Source organism: Sinocyclocheilus rhinocerous, unplaced genomic scaffold, assembly GCF_001515625.1.
Source record: "Sinocyclocheilus rhinocerous isolate Xijiao unplaced genomic scaffold, SAMN03320098_v1.1 scaffold819, whole genome shotgun sequence".
Taxonomy (NCBI): domain Eukaryota; kingdom Metazoa; phylum Chordata; class Actinopteri; order Cypriniformes; family Cyprinidae; genus Sinocyclocheilus; species Sinocyclocheilus rhinocerous.
This window is the reverse complement of record NW_015665814.1, coordinates 740738-758401: the sequence shown is the minus strand read 5'-3', so window position 1 is coordinate 758401 and position 17664 is coordinate 740738. Positions and strand designations below refer to the sequence as shown.

Below are 17664 nucleotides of genomic sequence, written 5' to 3'. Positions count from 1 at the left end.
TGCATCTCATGTTTTTAAATGAAAAATGTACTCTGTGTGATTGGCTTTCGGCCCTTTGAATTAAACTATACATACATACATGATGCTGTTTTGTTTCTAATTGTTTAAGAAACTTAATTATATATAGTTTATAAACATTAATTTAAACATTATGCACTTTTTTCAAAGATAGTCGTGTTATTTTATTGTTTTGAAGAAACGTGCATTAGTAATATTTTGCTCAATGCGCCCTCTTGTGGCCTCAGGAGAGAAGCCAAAAGCTTTTTCCCCCTAACTGAAATTATGCCTTTCAAATTTGAATATAATTAGAATATTTAAGTACAAAATTCGAATTTAGATTTTCAGCCATTTTGACAGCCCTACTGCAGAATCCTGTCAGCTCGTCCGCTTCCACCTCACAGCAAGCGGCGCTCACGCTAAGACCAATTCCGTCTGTGTTTTGACTTCAGTAAATCAGTTTTGGCAAATACAAACAACGTGATTATTTTTCATGAGTCCAAAATCCAACATGAAATTTTATTATTTGAGTCCCAATAAGATGGAAAATAGCAGTAAATTAATTTTCTGTTGTCTCTGGCGGTTTTCCCCATCCCACTGCATCTCATGTTTTTAAATGAAGAAAGTACTCTTTGTGATTGGTTTTCGGTCCTTTGTATTAAACTATACATACATACATGATGCTGTTTTGTTTCTAATTGTTTAAGAAACTTAATTATATATAGTTTATAAACATTAATTTAAACATTATGCACTTTTTTCAAAGATAGTCGTGTTATTTTATTGTTTTGAAGAAACGTGCATTAGTAATATTTTGCTCAATGCGCCCTCTTGTGGCCTCAGGAGAGAAGCCAAAAGCTTTTTCCCCCTAACTGAAATTATGCCTTTCAAATTTGAATATAATTAGAATATTTAAGTACAAAATTCGAATTTAGATTTTCAGCCATTTTGACAGCCCTACTGCAGAATCCTGTCAGCTCGTCCGCTTCCACCTCACAGCAAGCGGCGCTCACGCTAAGACCAATTCCGTCTGTGTTTTGACTTCAGTAAATCAGTTTTGGCAAATACAAACAACGTGATTATTTTTCATGAGTCCAAAATCCAACATGAAATTTTATTATTTGAGTCCCAATAAGATGGAAAATAGCAGTAAATTAATTTTCTGTTGTCTCTTTATGGTTTTGCCCTTTTTAGGGTTAACAAATACTTTTTTACTTTTTTAGTTATTTTATTATTATATCGTTTTCATATGGAAGAGTAGTGTTTCTGAAGCTCAAACAAGTGTTCCTGTAGTAGAAGTATCACTGCCAAGGCCATAGGTTTGAGTCTAGAAAATGCATGAACTGTACTATGAATGCAGTATAAGATGCTTTGGGTACAAGTGTTTTATGAACGCATAAAGTAAAGGTCACGATTAATTAAATTTGTTTAACACAGTCAAATGTAAGCAATGCAGGTAGCGCATTCATTCAGCTTGACATTACAGATTTATTCTGTGCAATGACTTGAAATAAGAGCACACATACAAATTCCATTTATCAGTAAATTACTGCTGGACTACTGATGTGAATGTGGGTATAATCTTATATTATGCTTTTCTTTCTTTCTTTCTTTGTTCTGTTTGTTAGTGGCTGCTCCTGACCTCCTTGATCCTAAAACAGCCATTCACAACTCCAAACCACGCCTGTCGTTCTCAGCTCAGCCTGTGCTGCTGAAGTCTCCAGATGACTTTGAGCCTCGTGTGACTGTTATGCGCTGGAAAACAGTGCTGAGCGTCTTCCTGCTGGTGGTACTGTACTTGATTGTCGGAGCAACTGTGTTTAAAGAGCTGGAGCAGCCTCATGAGACGTCCCAGAAACTGGCCATCCTGGTGGAAAAACTGGAATTCCTTGAGCAGCATCCATGTGTCAACTCATCAGACCTGGAGAACTTAGTGAAGGTGAAACAGCTGACATGCACACAAACCAAATATTGAACAAAACACATGTTGGGCTACTTGGGTTACACATTTTAGGTTTCTTATTTATCTGTCCCAAATGTCAGGTTATACTGACATTTGGGACAGATAAATGGCTCATTTTGCTGATTATTTTCATCTTTAAAATAAGAACATTTGATTTATTTTTGTTGATGAAAATAACATTTACTGGCCTGTCTGATCCTGGGCTGCGTTTCCCAAAAGCATCATAAACCAAAGGTTTACGAGAAACGCAGCCCTGTTCAGTTTTTGACAACTTATGTTGTGAAAGAAAGAAAGAAAGAAAGAAAGAAAACACTTTTTCACTGGAGAAGCTTTGCCTTCTGTTATAGACCCAAACATTAAAATTTTGCCTCCTGTCAAACCAGTCTCAGGATCAATCATACTAAATTGCTTTCATTACAATCAAGGAAACTGTCAATACTACAAGTGTGTGAATGAAGCTTTGTTGATTAAAATAAGAGCTGATATTTTGATGGGAGGAGAAATTTTAAAAACAACACGTGTGCCCACATGGAGAAGTATAGTGGAAGGAGGAACACAGCTGAAGCTTTTTTCCCCCTTCTAAAATGGTAAAGTTGGAGATTTGGAAATATTTTGGATTCCAAATAAATGCAAATGGATTGTTGGTTGAAGAAAATTCCTGGCACTGAAACAAAGGATTACTTCAAAATGTTTTGCTAGACTTGAAATTAAATAAAATGCACTTTACAATCATAAGAGGGAGTCTTTCCTCAACCACCACCAGTGTGCAGCATCCACCTGAATGATGCAACACCAGCTACAGTACGACGGCGCCAATGCACTCACCACACACCAGCTACAGGTGGAGAGGAGGAAGATTGTTTTGCCCGTTTCTGTTCCTGTTTTCCCTTATTTGGTCATGTTCCTGTCCTCGTTCAGTCTGATTAGTTTGATTATGATCCCCTGCACCTGTGTTTCTCCAATCTTCCCCTGTATTTAAGTCTATGCCCTTGCGTTCTGTGTTTGTCGGGTCTACAGGTTATGTTCGTGTGTCATTCCTCGGTCCTGGTGTGGAGTTTCCCCGTGTTTGTTCATTAAAGGACTGTTTAACGCTTCTCCGCGTCTCCTGCATTCCTTCCAGCAGTGAATCGTGACCGAGATAGAGCCAATTCAATGCATGGGGATTATTAGGAGGCCATGATTGACATGGGCCAGTGGAGGGAATTTGGCCAGGACACTGTGGTTATACCCCTACTCTTTACGAGAAGTGGCATGGGGTTTTTTGGTGATCACAGAGAGTCAGGAATTCGGTTTAACGTCTCATCCGAAGGACGGTCTTCACAACAATCATCCAGTACAAATCAGGAAGATAAAGGTAAGTTATGATGCTGTACTTCTGTTTTCCATGTTTTTGAATGCCAAATAGATGTGGCTCTTAGAAACAATTCACTGAGTGACAACTAAGACGCCAAAATAAAGTGAAATGTGCATGTAATCTGCAGCTTGATTGTATGTACAGCAGTTGAAGATGGCTAAAACTCAACTAACTGTGCTAAAGTTTGCATTTTGCATTAAAAATACTGTTAATCAGCTAATACTAAGTTGTGTAATTAATTGTGGCAGAGTAATGATATCAAGTTCAAGATAGAACACAACACAATTGTACATGACAGTGAATGAACTGTTTTTTTAAATATGTAGGTAATGCTATATTATATCTATACTATCCATGAAAAAATGCAATACAATACTGTTGTTGTACTGATAAAAAAAACAATTATTTGGGTAATAATCTGTAATTAAGTAATGTCAGTAAAAAATCTCTCTCTCTGTATGTTACTCTTACGATTGTGTGTGTAGTTTGCTCCTAACTGTTGTTTAGTCAGGGGACGCCTTCCCTGATCTGTTACACCCTCCCGGAGAGAAGAGAGAGGAAAGTACGTCACATGACATATTACAACACGCAGGTTTGCCTTTGTTAAACACACCAGATTAGGAGCGTGTGCCACTTTATGTACCTTTTGTTTTAGGGCAGTGTAGGTTAATTAGGGTGCGTGATGCCGAAGACTCGTGTTTCTTTTCTTTTTGTTTTCAGTCCGGACAGAGAGAAGTGTATAAGTTAGCACCTTATGTTTTGTTATTTTCTTTAATTTAGCACCGCTTTCTCTCTGTGGTTGGTTTTTCCTTTGTTGTTTTGATTAAGTATAGTTTCTTATGTATAGTTGTAAATAGGCAGGGTTGGGCAAAGATACATCAAAATGTATTTTAAAATAAAATACCAAATACCTTCATTTTAAGTGTATCAAAATAAACTACAAAATACAGCAGCCACACCATGTATCAAAATAAACTACTGTATTTTTGTATTTTAAAAATACAAAAAAATACTTTTACAAGGGAGCCTGAAATTTCTTCGCAAACCTTCCATCACTTGGCCTATTTGATCTATCCCTTCACCATTGCACTGACTCAGATGAGTCAGATTACGATCACAATGTTTGATAACAACAGCTTTTCTCTGCCCGAGTCATGCAATAAATCTGACCTATGCAATCAGTTAACAGATCAAATATTCACATATCCCAGATGACGGTTAGTTTTAAAGTAACCAACAGTTTAATGTTTTACAGTTTGCGAATGACTCCTAATTGTATCCTAATTTAGTTACTTGTTGTTTGGTAACGAAGGGCCTACTTTGCATCAGCAACACTGATTTAATGACAAACAAGTCATTCATAAGAAGACCACTGATGGCACCTGAATTCATAGCAAAAAGTTTCTAACTAATTAATCATTTGAATGTTAATCATAAATATTATAATATATTATGTGTCCGGTATGCAAAATCATGATCCTACTAAACAGCTACTTCAATTAGGGTACAATATTCAGCAATCAAACATTTATTTATCAATCATTGACATCTATTTGGAAGTTGAAAACAAACATTTTAGCTTTTCAACAATTATTAAATGATCAATATGCTTTGTTTTTGTTTTTAAATGTAGCCAGAAACGTAATCAGAATGTAGCAACAGAACTTGTCAAGGAGTATTAACCCAACTCCAACCACTGAATCTATTGAGAGCCATAGAAGTATAGAGGACATATACACATTAATAGTGTAGTAAGAACATTTACTTATAATCCAAAAGAGAATACTACAGAGCAGGTATTCCAAAACATTTGAAACGTTCTAACAGAAACAGTCAAGTGAATGTGGGTGTTTTTTTTTTTGTGTGTGTGTTAGGGAGTGTATTGAATGAGTGTGTGTGTAGCCTGTGGACTACATTGCAGAGGTCTCTTTAGCTACTGATGCCTTTAAGCACAACAAGTTTTTCAAAAAGTGTAGCATTTAGGCATCGTCGATGGGGCCGGTTGATCAGTCCAGCTAAGGACAATAAACGCTCTTCTGGAGCTGAGGATGGGATGATCATGTTAAACCTCACAAAAAAGGTGCTTGGGGATACTGCTCCAAAGATGTCAAATCCCTCTTTTTGACAGTCAGTGAGCACGCTTACATGCGTTGTAAGGTTACTGGTGTGCAAGTAAGCTGCGTTTACATGACTTCAATAATAAATCAGGTTATTTCCCTGTAGTGACGTCAAAATATAATCATTTGCGTATCTGACTCGGAGTATTCCATACATTTGTCAGTTGTGATGTTAAATTAAGCTTGCAACATGTCGGGAAACTTACAGCTCCTAAACTTACAGCTCATATATTATCCTCTCATGCAGTTATAAACGCAGCATTGTGACTGAACCACTTCTACTTCTGCTGCACGAGATGAGAACACATTTTTATCATTTTCTGAGTCATGAAAAAGTCTGCTTTTGTGATATATTTCTTTCTTTACTGCAAGACGTTTGCTCGGTCTAGATGCGCTTAAATCTGCACTAACCATGCGTTCCTGTCACGTATCACACATGCGCACTTCAATAAGCCGACAGAAAGCGGGTTATTGCGTTTACATGCCGTGCGAAATCGGAGTAAGAGGCAAAAAACTACCTGTTGCGACCGGTTTATGCTTACGAAGTTTATGACCTTATTCCGATAAAAGAAAACGGGTTACCGCGTTTATATTACCAAGTGCGTTTTCGGCTTAAGCGTAATCGCCTTAAGAACGTGCATGTAAATGCGCTCATTGAGATCTAGCAAAGGAACGAAACTGACTGCAATTGAGATCTCCTAAAGGATTTTACGAGTATATGCTTATTCTGTGCAATATATACTTTTGTCAACTTCAATTTTTTTTGTCAAATTGTCCTTCAACCTTGTACTGGTGCTTTAAGCTCGAGCTGCTGAGCAGCACAGCAAAAAATAGACTCTATGCCAAAACCGCTGCCGAGCTATAGACCATTACACCAATATCGTGGCATTAAAATGTAATGTTGTACAACACTGAAACGCTGTATTATTTTTGTGTACAACCGACGAACTTAACAGGCTGAAAGTAACAAGCTAACGTTAATTGTGGGGCTGCTGCTCGGTATAATGGTTTTCAAGAACATTATGTAAATTGGTAAACTATTTAGCCTAGGCTACTAAAACGAACAAACTTAACATGAACTGTTAAAAATTATAGCAACTTATGCAAAAAAATTGATGGAAAGCTGACAGCCTGCACGTTTCTTACCTTGACCAACTTCTTCCATATGCATCAATTTTCTGTTCTGATCTCAACAAGTCTGGGCAAACTAGCCTATTGAGTAGGCACCCATCAGAGGCCACATTTTTATGATGTCATCATACTTCTTACAAAGTATTTTACAGTATTTTAAAAATACAAAACACTATAAAGTATTTTGACAAAATACGAAGCCATTTTCATCAACCCTATCAAATAAAAATTACAAAATACTATTTTGTATTTGAAATACATGTATCATAAATACTGCCCATCCCTGTAAATAGGCTCATGGGTTATTGTACGATTTGCACTTAGCTTTTACATGCTGGGTTGTAAATTCTTCTAACCTGTTAAAAAAGCGACCCACCTTTATTTGTTGTGAAACTTAGTTTTGTTGGCTTCGGTCATTCCCTGCGTTCCTCATTTGTGTGTCAATAGTAGGGGTGTTTGTCTGAGTGGCCTTTATGTGCGTTCCCCTATTCCCCTAGACCGCCACACCATTAGGGGACGTAACCCATACCAATTGGAAAAACGAATGGAATGCATAGTCGATATAAAAAACTGGATGATGAGTAATTTCTTACTGCTAAATTCTAAAAAAACAGGTGTTAATTATAGGACCAAAAAACTCTGCACGTAATAACCTAGAACACTGTCTAACACTTGTTGGCTGCTCTGTCAATTCTTCGTCATCGGTTAGGAATCTAGGTGTGCTATATGATAACAATCTTTCCTTTGAAAGCCACGTTTCTAGCATTTGTAAAACTGCATTTTTCCATTTCAAAAATATATCTAAATTACGACCTATGCTCTCAATGTCAAATGCAGAAATGTTAATTCATGCGTTCATGACCTTTTGTGTGCCATATGCATCAGACGTTCAGCCAACGGTCCAAGGGCGTGACGTCTGAGGCTATATAAAAATAAAGTCAACTTGACTAGGTTAAAGGGGACATAACACACAGTTTTGACCAATCTCATGTTAATCTTGAATACCTATAGTGTAGTATTGCATCATTCACATCTCCGAAGAGTCTTCAGTTTTATCAGATTTATAAAAGAAAGATACAGCTTGCGATTCTCTCCGAAAACAGCCAAGCTCCTGGAGGCGAGCCGTGGGTGGAGCTGAAGAGTCGCGATCACTTACACTTACTAACAATCACAGACATTTGTGATGTCATCATCCAGCTCAGTTCAGTTTAAATTGTATCTGTGCAATCAAGTCAACGATATCATTTCCAGCGATATCGTTGACTTGATTGCAAATTATTGCAAAGATACTATTTAAACTGAACTGATGATGACATCACTGAATTCAATGATGAACTGCCTTTAACTGAAAATTGAGTGTTTACTATTGTCCTTTTGCATTATTGAGACAATATTTTCCTAATTAATGCTGTACAGTTGCTTTGACACAATCTGTATTGTTAAAAGCGCTATATAAATAAAGGTGACTTGACTTGACCATTTCTATTTTGTCCTGTTTTACAGAGTGGCCATGCATTTAGTGCTGGTTCATCTTTGGCTGAAGTCCGTGATCAGCCAATGATTAAAGAAGCATTCCAGCATCAGGCTGCATATGAACCCTAATCTGAGTCGAAGAAATCAGTCAGACCATAGCAAATTGCATTGCTAAGGACATGATACCCATTCACACAGTAGCAAAATCAGGATTTGAGAAAACCGTTGAAAACTACAGTTCCACTATTCAAATTTCCCACACAGAAGTAGTCAAAGACAGTTACCCAAACATAACGGTCTAAAATTCTAAAGGCCTGTGGCCTAAGGAAAATGGTATGCAGCAACCACTGACCTATGGACCAGCAGTGAAGGCATTGATCAATGCATAAGGTTCATAATTCACTACCTCAAAGATTGAAAACTTCAGTCCAATTGACTTGGAGACAGTAACATGTTACAGGAGGGACATCAACAAAATCACCAAAAAATCCTTGAAATAATCTTTTACAGATGCATGGCTTCAGAGAGCAGAGTAAGACTGTCAGCATGATGCCGTTGCTAGGTACCATGCTCTCAGACATTCTTGACATGAAAATGAAGACAGTGCTTTTCCGATGACTTTGAGGCCACGGTCAACTGCTGAATTGAGGAAGCCTCAAAATTGACAAAGATGACAACACTGAGTGAGAGAGCTGTCCATGCAGAGCAAACCAGCACAGCCTATCCTCCTCTGAAAGGCAGTGCCAAAGCTTGGCCACCCTGCTCAAGAAAATCACCTCCACAAGGCAACAGAGGAAAGAGAAGGGTGAAGGCAGCAGCGCCCTGAAGACAAAGGCGGAAGCTATACCTTTCTGTGCCACCAATAAAATGAGTCAAATGCATGCACCGCATCTAGATGCAGTGGTGGTATTTGCATGCTGAAGAAATATCTCATCTTGCTGCTATAACTCAGAAGTTCCTCTGCATTCCATTCTCTGCATTCAGAGAGTGTATAGTGCCAGTAAAAAACAGTTATTAAACCTTTTTTAAGAGGACAACTCTGAAATTTGCAACCTGTTTTTCAATTTCTTTTTGTAATGATCAGAAAAGACACCAAGATAAAAACAGCAAATATGTTATGAAATATTTCATATCTTCACATGCCTACAACAATCACATTCAGGGACATAACAACAATTACTGGAAATGTGTGGTTGCTTCCACAGTTGCTCCTAAGAACAGGTCCCTCGTCCTCGCTTTTTACCTTTGCCCACATTATCTTCATCAGAGTGGCACTTTATGTGACATTGTATTGGCCTTTCCCTCTTTGATGCAGAGAGACAGGTTACTAGATTCAATAAAGAAACTGTCCATGTATGGTAATGCATTAACACCCACAACGTCTGTGCTGAATGTAATTTGCATGGCGCGGTTCTTGTAGGTCGATTCTGAGTACAGTATTTTAGAGGATGCAGCAGTACCATTTCAGTGGTGATTGCACTTGCTTAAACCAGTCTGTGGGTGGTTAGTATAATATGAATATTTGTGTGCTAAAATAAAAAAATATTTAGTTAATTGTTGCTCAGACAGATGCAACAGGTAATTCTACTGTGGCTTTGTTTGTAGCTATTTTCATTGGACTTCAGACATCAGCGTGCAATGAAAAGAAGATAAGCTAAGTCATTTATGTCTTTAGATATTTCCTTTATACAGCGCTTGGGTTTAAATTTTCTTTCCCTTTGTTGAGTCTAAGGCCCTGTCCACACGAACGCGGTTATTTTTAAAACTGCAGCGTTTTCTACGCAGTTTAACCGTTCGTCCACACGCAAACACAGCACCAGTTCACTGAAACCGAACATTTTTGAAAACGCCTGCCTGGGTGAAGATTTTAAAAAAACTCTGGTTGCAGTGTTATCGTGTAGACAGCGAAACCGGAGTTTTTGGCTTGTGATGTCGGCGCCTGCGCTGTTATTTCCGCCTACTGGAGACTTTTTCAGGCTTCTGATTGGCCAACATGGCTTTACGGTTGAGATTATATCGCCACCTGTTGGATTGGTATGCTCTTGACAGTGCTTCATAACATGCATTTGCGTTTTCATGTGGACGGAGATTTTTTTTAAAACAGGAGGAAAAACTCATCCGTTTATAAAAATACCCGTGTACGTGTGGACATGGCTTAAGAAAGCTCACAGATCTGTTTGTGTTCTAGTCACACACACACACACACACACCTCACAGACGTTTCAGTCCTTGCTTAAGTGTGCTACTGATTGCTACTTCAAACAGCACACCTGAGGCTCTTTGCCATTCAGATAATAGATCACATGTGTCACAGTGGAGCTGTCCATGGCCCTGATCACCTCCATCATCCAGCAGTGCACCTAACGGCTCAATCACAAAAGTATACTTAGGTTTTTTTTTTTCACATAAGCTAGCATAGACTGGAAGAGGTTTTACTTTCCATGGTGCTGGTGGAGTGATCGATGCAGGCTGATTACAGGAGATAAGTGTAAATATGTATAGAATAGAGACCTGAATATTGATGGGGTAAAATGCATGTCTCACACATGGCAGAAGTGTGCATATTAGTGGAATATTTTGATATTTTATGCAGACAACTTGTTATGGGTCACAACCATTTTATTTAGAAAAAAATGTTTGCACTTTAAATGTGTGGACATGCTGAAGCTCCAGACATGTGTTCTACAGATCAAATCTTATTTCTCGCAGTCATTTTATCACAAAAAATGAAGAAATAATCACATTCACCAAATTTTTTTTTTTTTCATGCAACTGTGAAAGGGATTTTTTTTAATGTAAGAATATGTGAATTTTACTTTATATATTTGTTGAAATACAGTACTGCATTTAACTTCCTGAAAATGTGACATGTGAAGTTTGTGGATCTGTGGCAATTTCAAAACATTGCTCTCTGTTTGTTTGAGAGGTTCAACATATAAACTTCCTGCTCAGTCAGTTGCATGATATAAGGGGTGGGACTACCAGTCTGGCCAACCAATGACAGATAGGGAGGTTTGTTTTTTTAAATCTGCTTAGAAACGGTCATTATTTTTGTAATTTCAATTGATGCTACTAGTCTGTTAATCATTAAATATTTTAATATGTCATACACTGAGGCAGAAACAGTTTTACTTTGAAATGTGTGTGAACATATGGATATTTTTGGAATATGTGTAATAATAGAAACCTTTTTCTCTTATCACAGCAAGTGGTGTCAGCATTACGAACAGGAGTGAACCCTTCAGGAAACTCATCCAATCAGAGCAGTTTATGGGATCTCAGCAACTCCTTCTTCTTCGCTGGAACAGTTATTACAACCATAGGTAGTAAAGGACACACACAAGCATACATGCAGTACGTGAGCCATCACACTATCTACTACTTGGGCAGCAGCAGCATCTTTTTTGACTTTATCCATTGTTTCTGTTTAAGGCTCATAAGAACAGTGATTGTTCTCAACATGTATGTTAAAACTGCCGGAGTAAACCAAAAGGCTGCAATCTGAAGTCAGTTTGAGTTTTTTTTTTAAGATGTCAAGCAGTGGATGTAAGCTGACAGATGGAGCTGAGTCTGCTCAAAAGCATTAACAGTTAAAAATCTTAAATTTATGTCAGAGAAATTGAATGTTTGTTGCCCACAGCGGAAGAGCAGCTAACAGATTGCTTAGCGCATGCAAGGCAATTAAACATGCACTTTATATAGCATAAAGCACTCACCTTTCTTGGAAAAGAATGCTGTTATCCTCTGGACCTCTTTAGTCCTTGTTGCATCTTTCTCTTCTTCTTCAAGTGCTTTTAGTGACGAGATTAGTGTGTTTTTGTGCCTGATGTTATATGATGATCTTCTTTAGCACTATTCAAATAGTTTCAATTCTTATAATCAATTATAATTTATTTTTTCATTAAATTTTTTTTTTTTTTAATGTTTTAGTTTTGAAATGTTGTTGTATGCATTTGTAATTTGTATTTAATTTCTTTTATTTTCTTAAATGTGTGTATATATATATAGTATTTATAGAGTTTTAGCTTTTAGTTTTAATTACTTTTTCTTATTTGTAAGTCGCTTTGGATAAAAGCGTCTGCTAAATGACTAAAAGTAAAAAGTAAATAATCTGACGTCTGCAATTTCATGTACCAATTTGGATGGGACTAACATCTCCGTGTTTATTACAGAGGTGGGTGTGTTTTCTAGATGTGATGTGGTTGCATGCGTCACATACGGCGTATATGTCTAATGAAATATGTATTAATATAATTTAGTTTATTACAAAAACTTAATTTAAATAGACTTCACATTAATTTATTGAAGTGGCCGATAAAAATAAACCCATGTAAGTGAGCAGTAAAATCTAGACAAGTATCTTACCTGACGCTGATGTTAAAATGACCCGTCTTAGCATTTTCCGTGATTTTTATCTCTCCTTATTAATTTTCTAATTGAATTTTTTCGTCGGATACCATCCATAGTGAAAGGTGCAGCATGTGGAAGACTGGTGCGCAAATGGTAGCTCAGGTAGGCCAAAAAACACACGAGGAGAAGCACTGGCATAATACAATATCAGCAATCACAGACATTTGCATTCGGACGGGATTCGATTTCTCAGAAGACCATTGAGTTTTTGCCGAAAAACAGTAGGTAATTCGGCTCTGGAATTTTTACAGAGGTTGTGTGAGAAAAACACAGACTTGGCAAATTTGTATGGGATTAAAATCACAAAGTGGGTCTGTGAAACACAAATTTCTCTAATGTTCCCGTCCGAATAGGGCTTTTGGCTGAATTTTCCCCAGTCGCACAGGTTAGGTTACCTGTCACACTACAGTGAGATAAACGCATGAAGAAGATGAAGATGAATGCAAACAGTCTTTAATAAATCCACACAAGGGTAAATCCAGGACAGAACAGGCAGGAGCACACGTAGGGACGAAGTAGACCGGACCGGGGAACACAGGACAGACTGGGACTAAAGTAGGGGTGCTAATGAGGGACAGACAGGTGAGGAGCTAATGAAGTCAACTAATGAAGACACAGGTGTACTGACTAACATAATCAGACATGGGGAAAAACTAGGTCACAGAACACATGAGGAATGAAAACAACAAAAGCAGTCCAGGGGTGTGACATTTCCGCTCATGCAGGGGACAGCTGGAAACTGATCATATTTACAGTATCTTACTTATGAACATTTACAATAAGGACAAAGTGAGCAAAAACATAGTGACACCTCTGTCTGGAACTCATAACCACAAGCCAGCAATGTTTGATTTAGTCTTATACTTATAGGTTTTGAAAGAATAAATTGTAACATTCTGAAAATTGCACACTATAAAAGGTCCATGAACTGGACTGAAATGTTCGAATTTTTGGCTGTATTTCATGAACCAAGTGTCATAGGAAGACTCCTCAGCTCATGCTCTTGAGAGCCCACATCCACTTATGTATTCCTACCTATTTTTTTTTTTTCCCCTATCATCATATCATATTTGAGTTCTTGAAAATATTCTGTTGCCAAGTACGGTGGCTGTAGTAAAGCACACAGCGATGGAGTAAAATAACAAACACAGTCTTAAAGGGATAGTTCGCCCAAAAATGAAAATTCTGTCATTAATTACTCACCCTCGTGTCGTTCCCAACCCGTAAGACCTTCGGTCATCTTCGGAACACAAATTAAGATATTTTTGATGAGTTCTGAGAGCTCTCTGACCCTCCCATAGACAGCAATGTAATTAACACAATCAACATCCAAAAACATAGCAAGGAGATCGGTAAAATAATCTATGTGACATCAGGGGTTCAACCGTAATTTTACGAAGCTATGAGAATAATTTTTGTATGCAAAGAAGACAGAAATAACGACTTTATTCACAATTCGTCTCCTCTGCGTCACCCTGGTGCCATTTTGGAGAGTATCCACTGAACGTAAACAGTGTATGCTGTTTGTGTCAGCATTTTACATTGTTTACATTGTTTACGCTTTGATTTGAATGAAAACAACATATCCACGTGGCGCAGCTGCCACAGAACAGCATACGCTGTTTACGTTCAGTGGATACTCTCCAAAATGGCGCTAGGGTGACTACCCTTTAAATAAATCCACAAAGAACTCCCAGGAGATCGTAGGAGAAACGTAACCACATCCACATACAAGCACTGATGAGTTCAGACAATGAACTAAGGAAACTAGCTTAAAGCTGCAGTCCGTAACTTTTTTGTGTTCAAAATTTACAAAATGTATATATTAAGCGATTACACCATGAATCCATTTTCCAAACCGTGTTTTTGGCTTGTGCTGAATCACTACGGTACACCTATAATAAGTGTTTATATTCGGACTGTTTTAGACTGGTTTGGGTAGTTACCGCTGCGGAGTAGCCCAGTACCTGCGTGATTCGCCATAGACATAAACAGAGAGAAGTAGCTCCGGCTAAAATGTCCTTCCGCAAGACGCACGCAGTTCTGTTTATTAACCGCTAGAGCGCCAAAAGTTACGGACTGCAGCTTTAAATACACAGAGTATGCTTAACTGAAACAGAACATGTGTGAACTAATTAGGAACTAAGGAAACTCAGGAAGGAAAAACAGGACAGAACACAGAAAACTCAACCAAAACAGAACATTACCCTGACAGCACGTTGTTGCTGGGTTTTTATTATTTAATTTAATAAATATTATAATTAAATTAGTTATTATTTAATAATTCAAATATATTAATTATAAACTATTGCTATTATGATATTCTCTTCAATTAAAATATAGACATTTAAATAATTCATAGAATTATGTAGTGTAATTCAGATGTATTATTAAATGTAAAAATAAATAAATACAACTGCAATATAAATATTTGGTTTAGTGTTTTACATTACCCAAAATTGGCAGTTGACAGCTGAGATATTTACTGTCCCCCGGGGTGTTTCTTGCCTCAAGTAGGGAGTCATCTTATCCCAGTAGTTGGGCAGGATTACCCCCTTTTGTGATTTTCAGTTTGTTAATTAACATATGTTTCAATTTATGTCCCCTTATAATATATTCGATGAAGTATCATCCAATACATGCCAGTCATCTCTAAATATCCTTTGATGTTGTTTCAAAATCTTTTGGAATTTTCTGAATGACAATCTGTTGTCTGTAAAACACAATGTACTTGTGAGACGCAGATTCTCTGAGTGCTTGCATAGTTGCTGTGTTCATGCTGCTGTAATCAATCACAAGTAAAATGGCATTTTTCGCACATGACTGACATTTAAGTAACGGATAGTGTACGTCCAGTAGGTTGTTATTGCAAAATAGACCCCGAAATGAAATGGAGGGTCTTGCATCACCTTGAATTATTCTGCCATTATCCTGCTCATAACATGGCTACTTAAAAAGTTCCTAACAAACTGCTTTGAGATTAGACGAAGTTCAGTCAAGGCAGATATTTAAGGTGTAATGTACAGTCGCATCATTATTTACACAGCTTTTCACCACTTTAATAAAGATGGACATAAAATGTAATTTAATAAAAAGACTTATCTTACCCATTTATTATCTTAAATCCATTGCGGTGTATAAAACATTCAGGTTTTGGAGATTTTTTTGTGTGTTTCATCACTTCTTTTATTGCCCAATTGAGTTTTTAATCATCACATCTCACCTTGTCTCATTAAGTTACATGATCGTAGTAAACAGCTTGTCTGTCTGTCTGTGTCTGTGTGCGTGTGTGCGTGTGTGTGTTTGCGTGTGTGCGTATGTGCGTGTGTGTGTGTGTGTGTGTGTGAGTTAAACTAAAGACAACCACACATGAGGTGACAACAATTTGTACAATTTTGAAAAAGTAATTTCTCAAATACTTTTTGAGTACTTATTGTTATTTTCCTTTATTCACTCCAGGATTTGGGAATATCTCACCTCACACAGAGGGTGGACGCATCTTCTGTATTATCTATGCCCTGTTGGGAATTCCTCTGTTTGGGTTCTTGCTGGCAGGAGTGGGAGATCAGCTTGGAACAATCTTCGGAAAGGCAATTGCTAAAGTGGAGGGGATGATTGATGTGAGTTAAAGCAGTTTTTACATTGATATTAAGTATTAGCTCAGTCAGTACAAAACCATTTTTACATGTATGTAATTTACATCAGACATTATATAATTGACGTCAGAAATAAGTACAAATGATTCCTAATTGTGAAGTTGACCAGTAAAGTATTTCCTCTTGTTATAAACACAAACTAGGCTCATTGGAAATACGTGCCTCTATATACATGTCTGCAGAACTGAAAAAAACCATACCGATATGTACGAATCACTGTAGTTTCCAGCTGAAATGAACACTAGAGTCAGTAAAACTCTGACAACTTTTATGCCTTTTTTACACAAAGTATGATTTACAGGTACAGAGTTTTGATTAATGAAGGCTAATTTTCACACAATTACTTGCAGCATATTGTTATGACTTCAAAACAATTTTAACATCCTGTGCGATTTGAAAACTGATACTTTTGAATGTTGCCGTCACATATACAGCTTCATGTGCATGAGTTTTCTAATTTAGTAGGTTTGATCGGTAGCTCACTTGCACTTGAGTGATGAAGAGCTCCTGCACGAACTCCGTGAAACTACGGTTCGACAAAACAGCTCAAATCCGCATAAGGAAGTTAAAATAGCACGGCTGCACCAACAAATGCATTTTTATATCATTTTTGCATTTCACTATCGGGTAGGTTTAGGGTTGGGTTTGGTGTAGGGGATATATTCCAACACGATAGAGCATTAACCTTTAGCGACACTCAGCCGCAATATGTACCTCAAGCAGCGTAATAAAAACGCAGCAATTCGTGATTACCTGCAAAGTTCAGCTCCAACCCTGATCAACCACACATGAACCAGCTAACTGAGATCTTCATGAGCACATGATTAATTCCAGACAGCTGTGCTGGCGCAGGACTGGAACTGAACTCTGCAGGTAGGTACAGTAAATCTCCAGGAGCAGGATTGTGCATCCCTGAAAAGTGAATACACCTGTGATCACAGTAATAATAGTGAGTACATCTGTGATTTTCTAACTGCGTGAATATGGTGAGAAAATGGGCTGTGTCTATCAATGTCTGTGTTGTGACATCCTCCATAGAGGAATTGAAATATCTGATTGTGAGACTTCACAAGCCATTTCATTAAAACAGGTCACATTTATCAAAGTGGACACTTCAACTAGATAGCTGATAGATTTTTCATTTAATATGTAACACAATAACTACTGAATATTAAACTATTAAAATGAGTGAGTCAGAGAATGAGAACCATCAGAAATATAAATAAAATATAAATCGCTGATTGAGATATGTGACAAAACCTGTCCCACAATTTAATCTGCTGTTGCTTTTTTAAAATACCAGTTTAAAATAACACACTTTAAAATTAATCACACATGATAACTAGAGTGTTCTTAACACAAATATTCCATTTCGTCTTCTTTTCATTTAATTACATTACATTTTAATTACTCCCTCTAACTCCCCCATCCTGACAGCATAATGCAATACCTATTAAATGTTTATTTGACTTAGGGCACTGCATGCTGAGGGTCCTTAGTATTCAATATTTCATACTGCCTCATTTTTACAATTATATTTATAAACATCTAGTGGTTTTGACA

The 17664-nt window shown here is 37.3% G+C and overlaps 1 protein-coding gene across 1 annotated transcript in view; it reads left to right on the top strand.

Annotated features, from left to right (window-relative positions):
* LOC107731508 (potassium channel subfamily K member 2-like) overlaps window positions 1-17664 on the top strand; it is a 61881-nt gene that overhangs the window by 24783 nt on the left and 19434 nt on the right. Inside the window, exons 2-4 of the mRNA XM_016542610.1 lie at window positions 1626-1936; window positions 11241-11358; window positions 15905-16065. Of these exons, the coding sequence (XP_016398096.1) occupies window positions 1626-1936; window positions 11241-11358; window positions 15905-16065 (590 nt within the window). The remainder of the gene's footprint in view (window positions 1-1625; window positions 1937-11240; window positions 11359-15904; window positions 16066-17664) is intronic.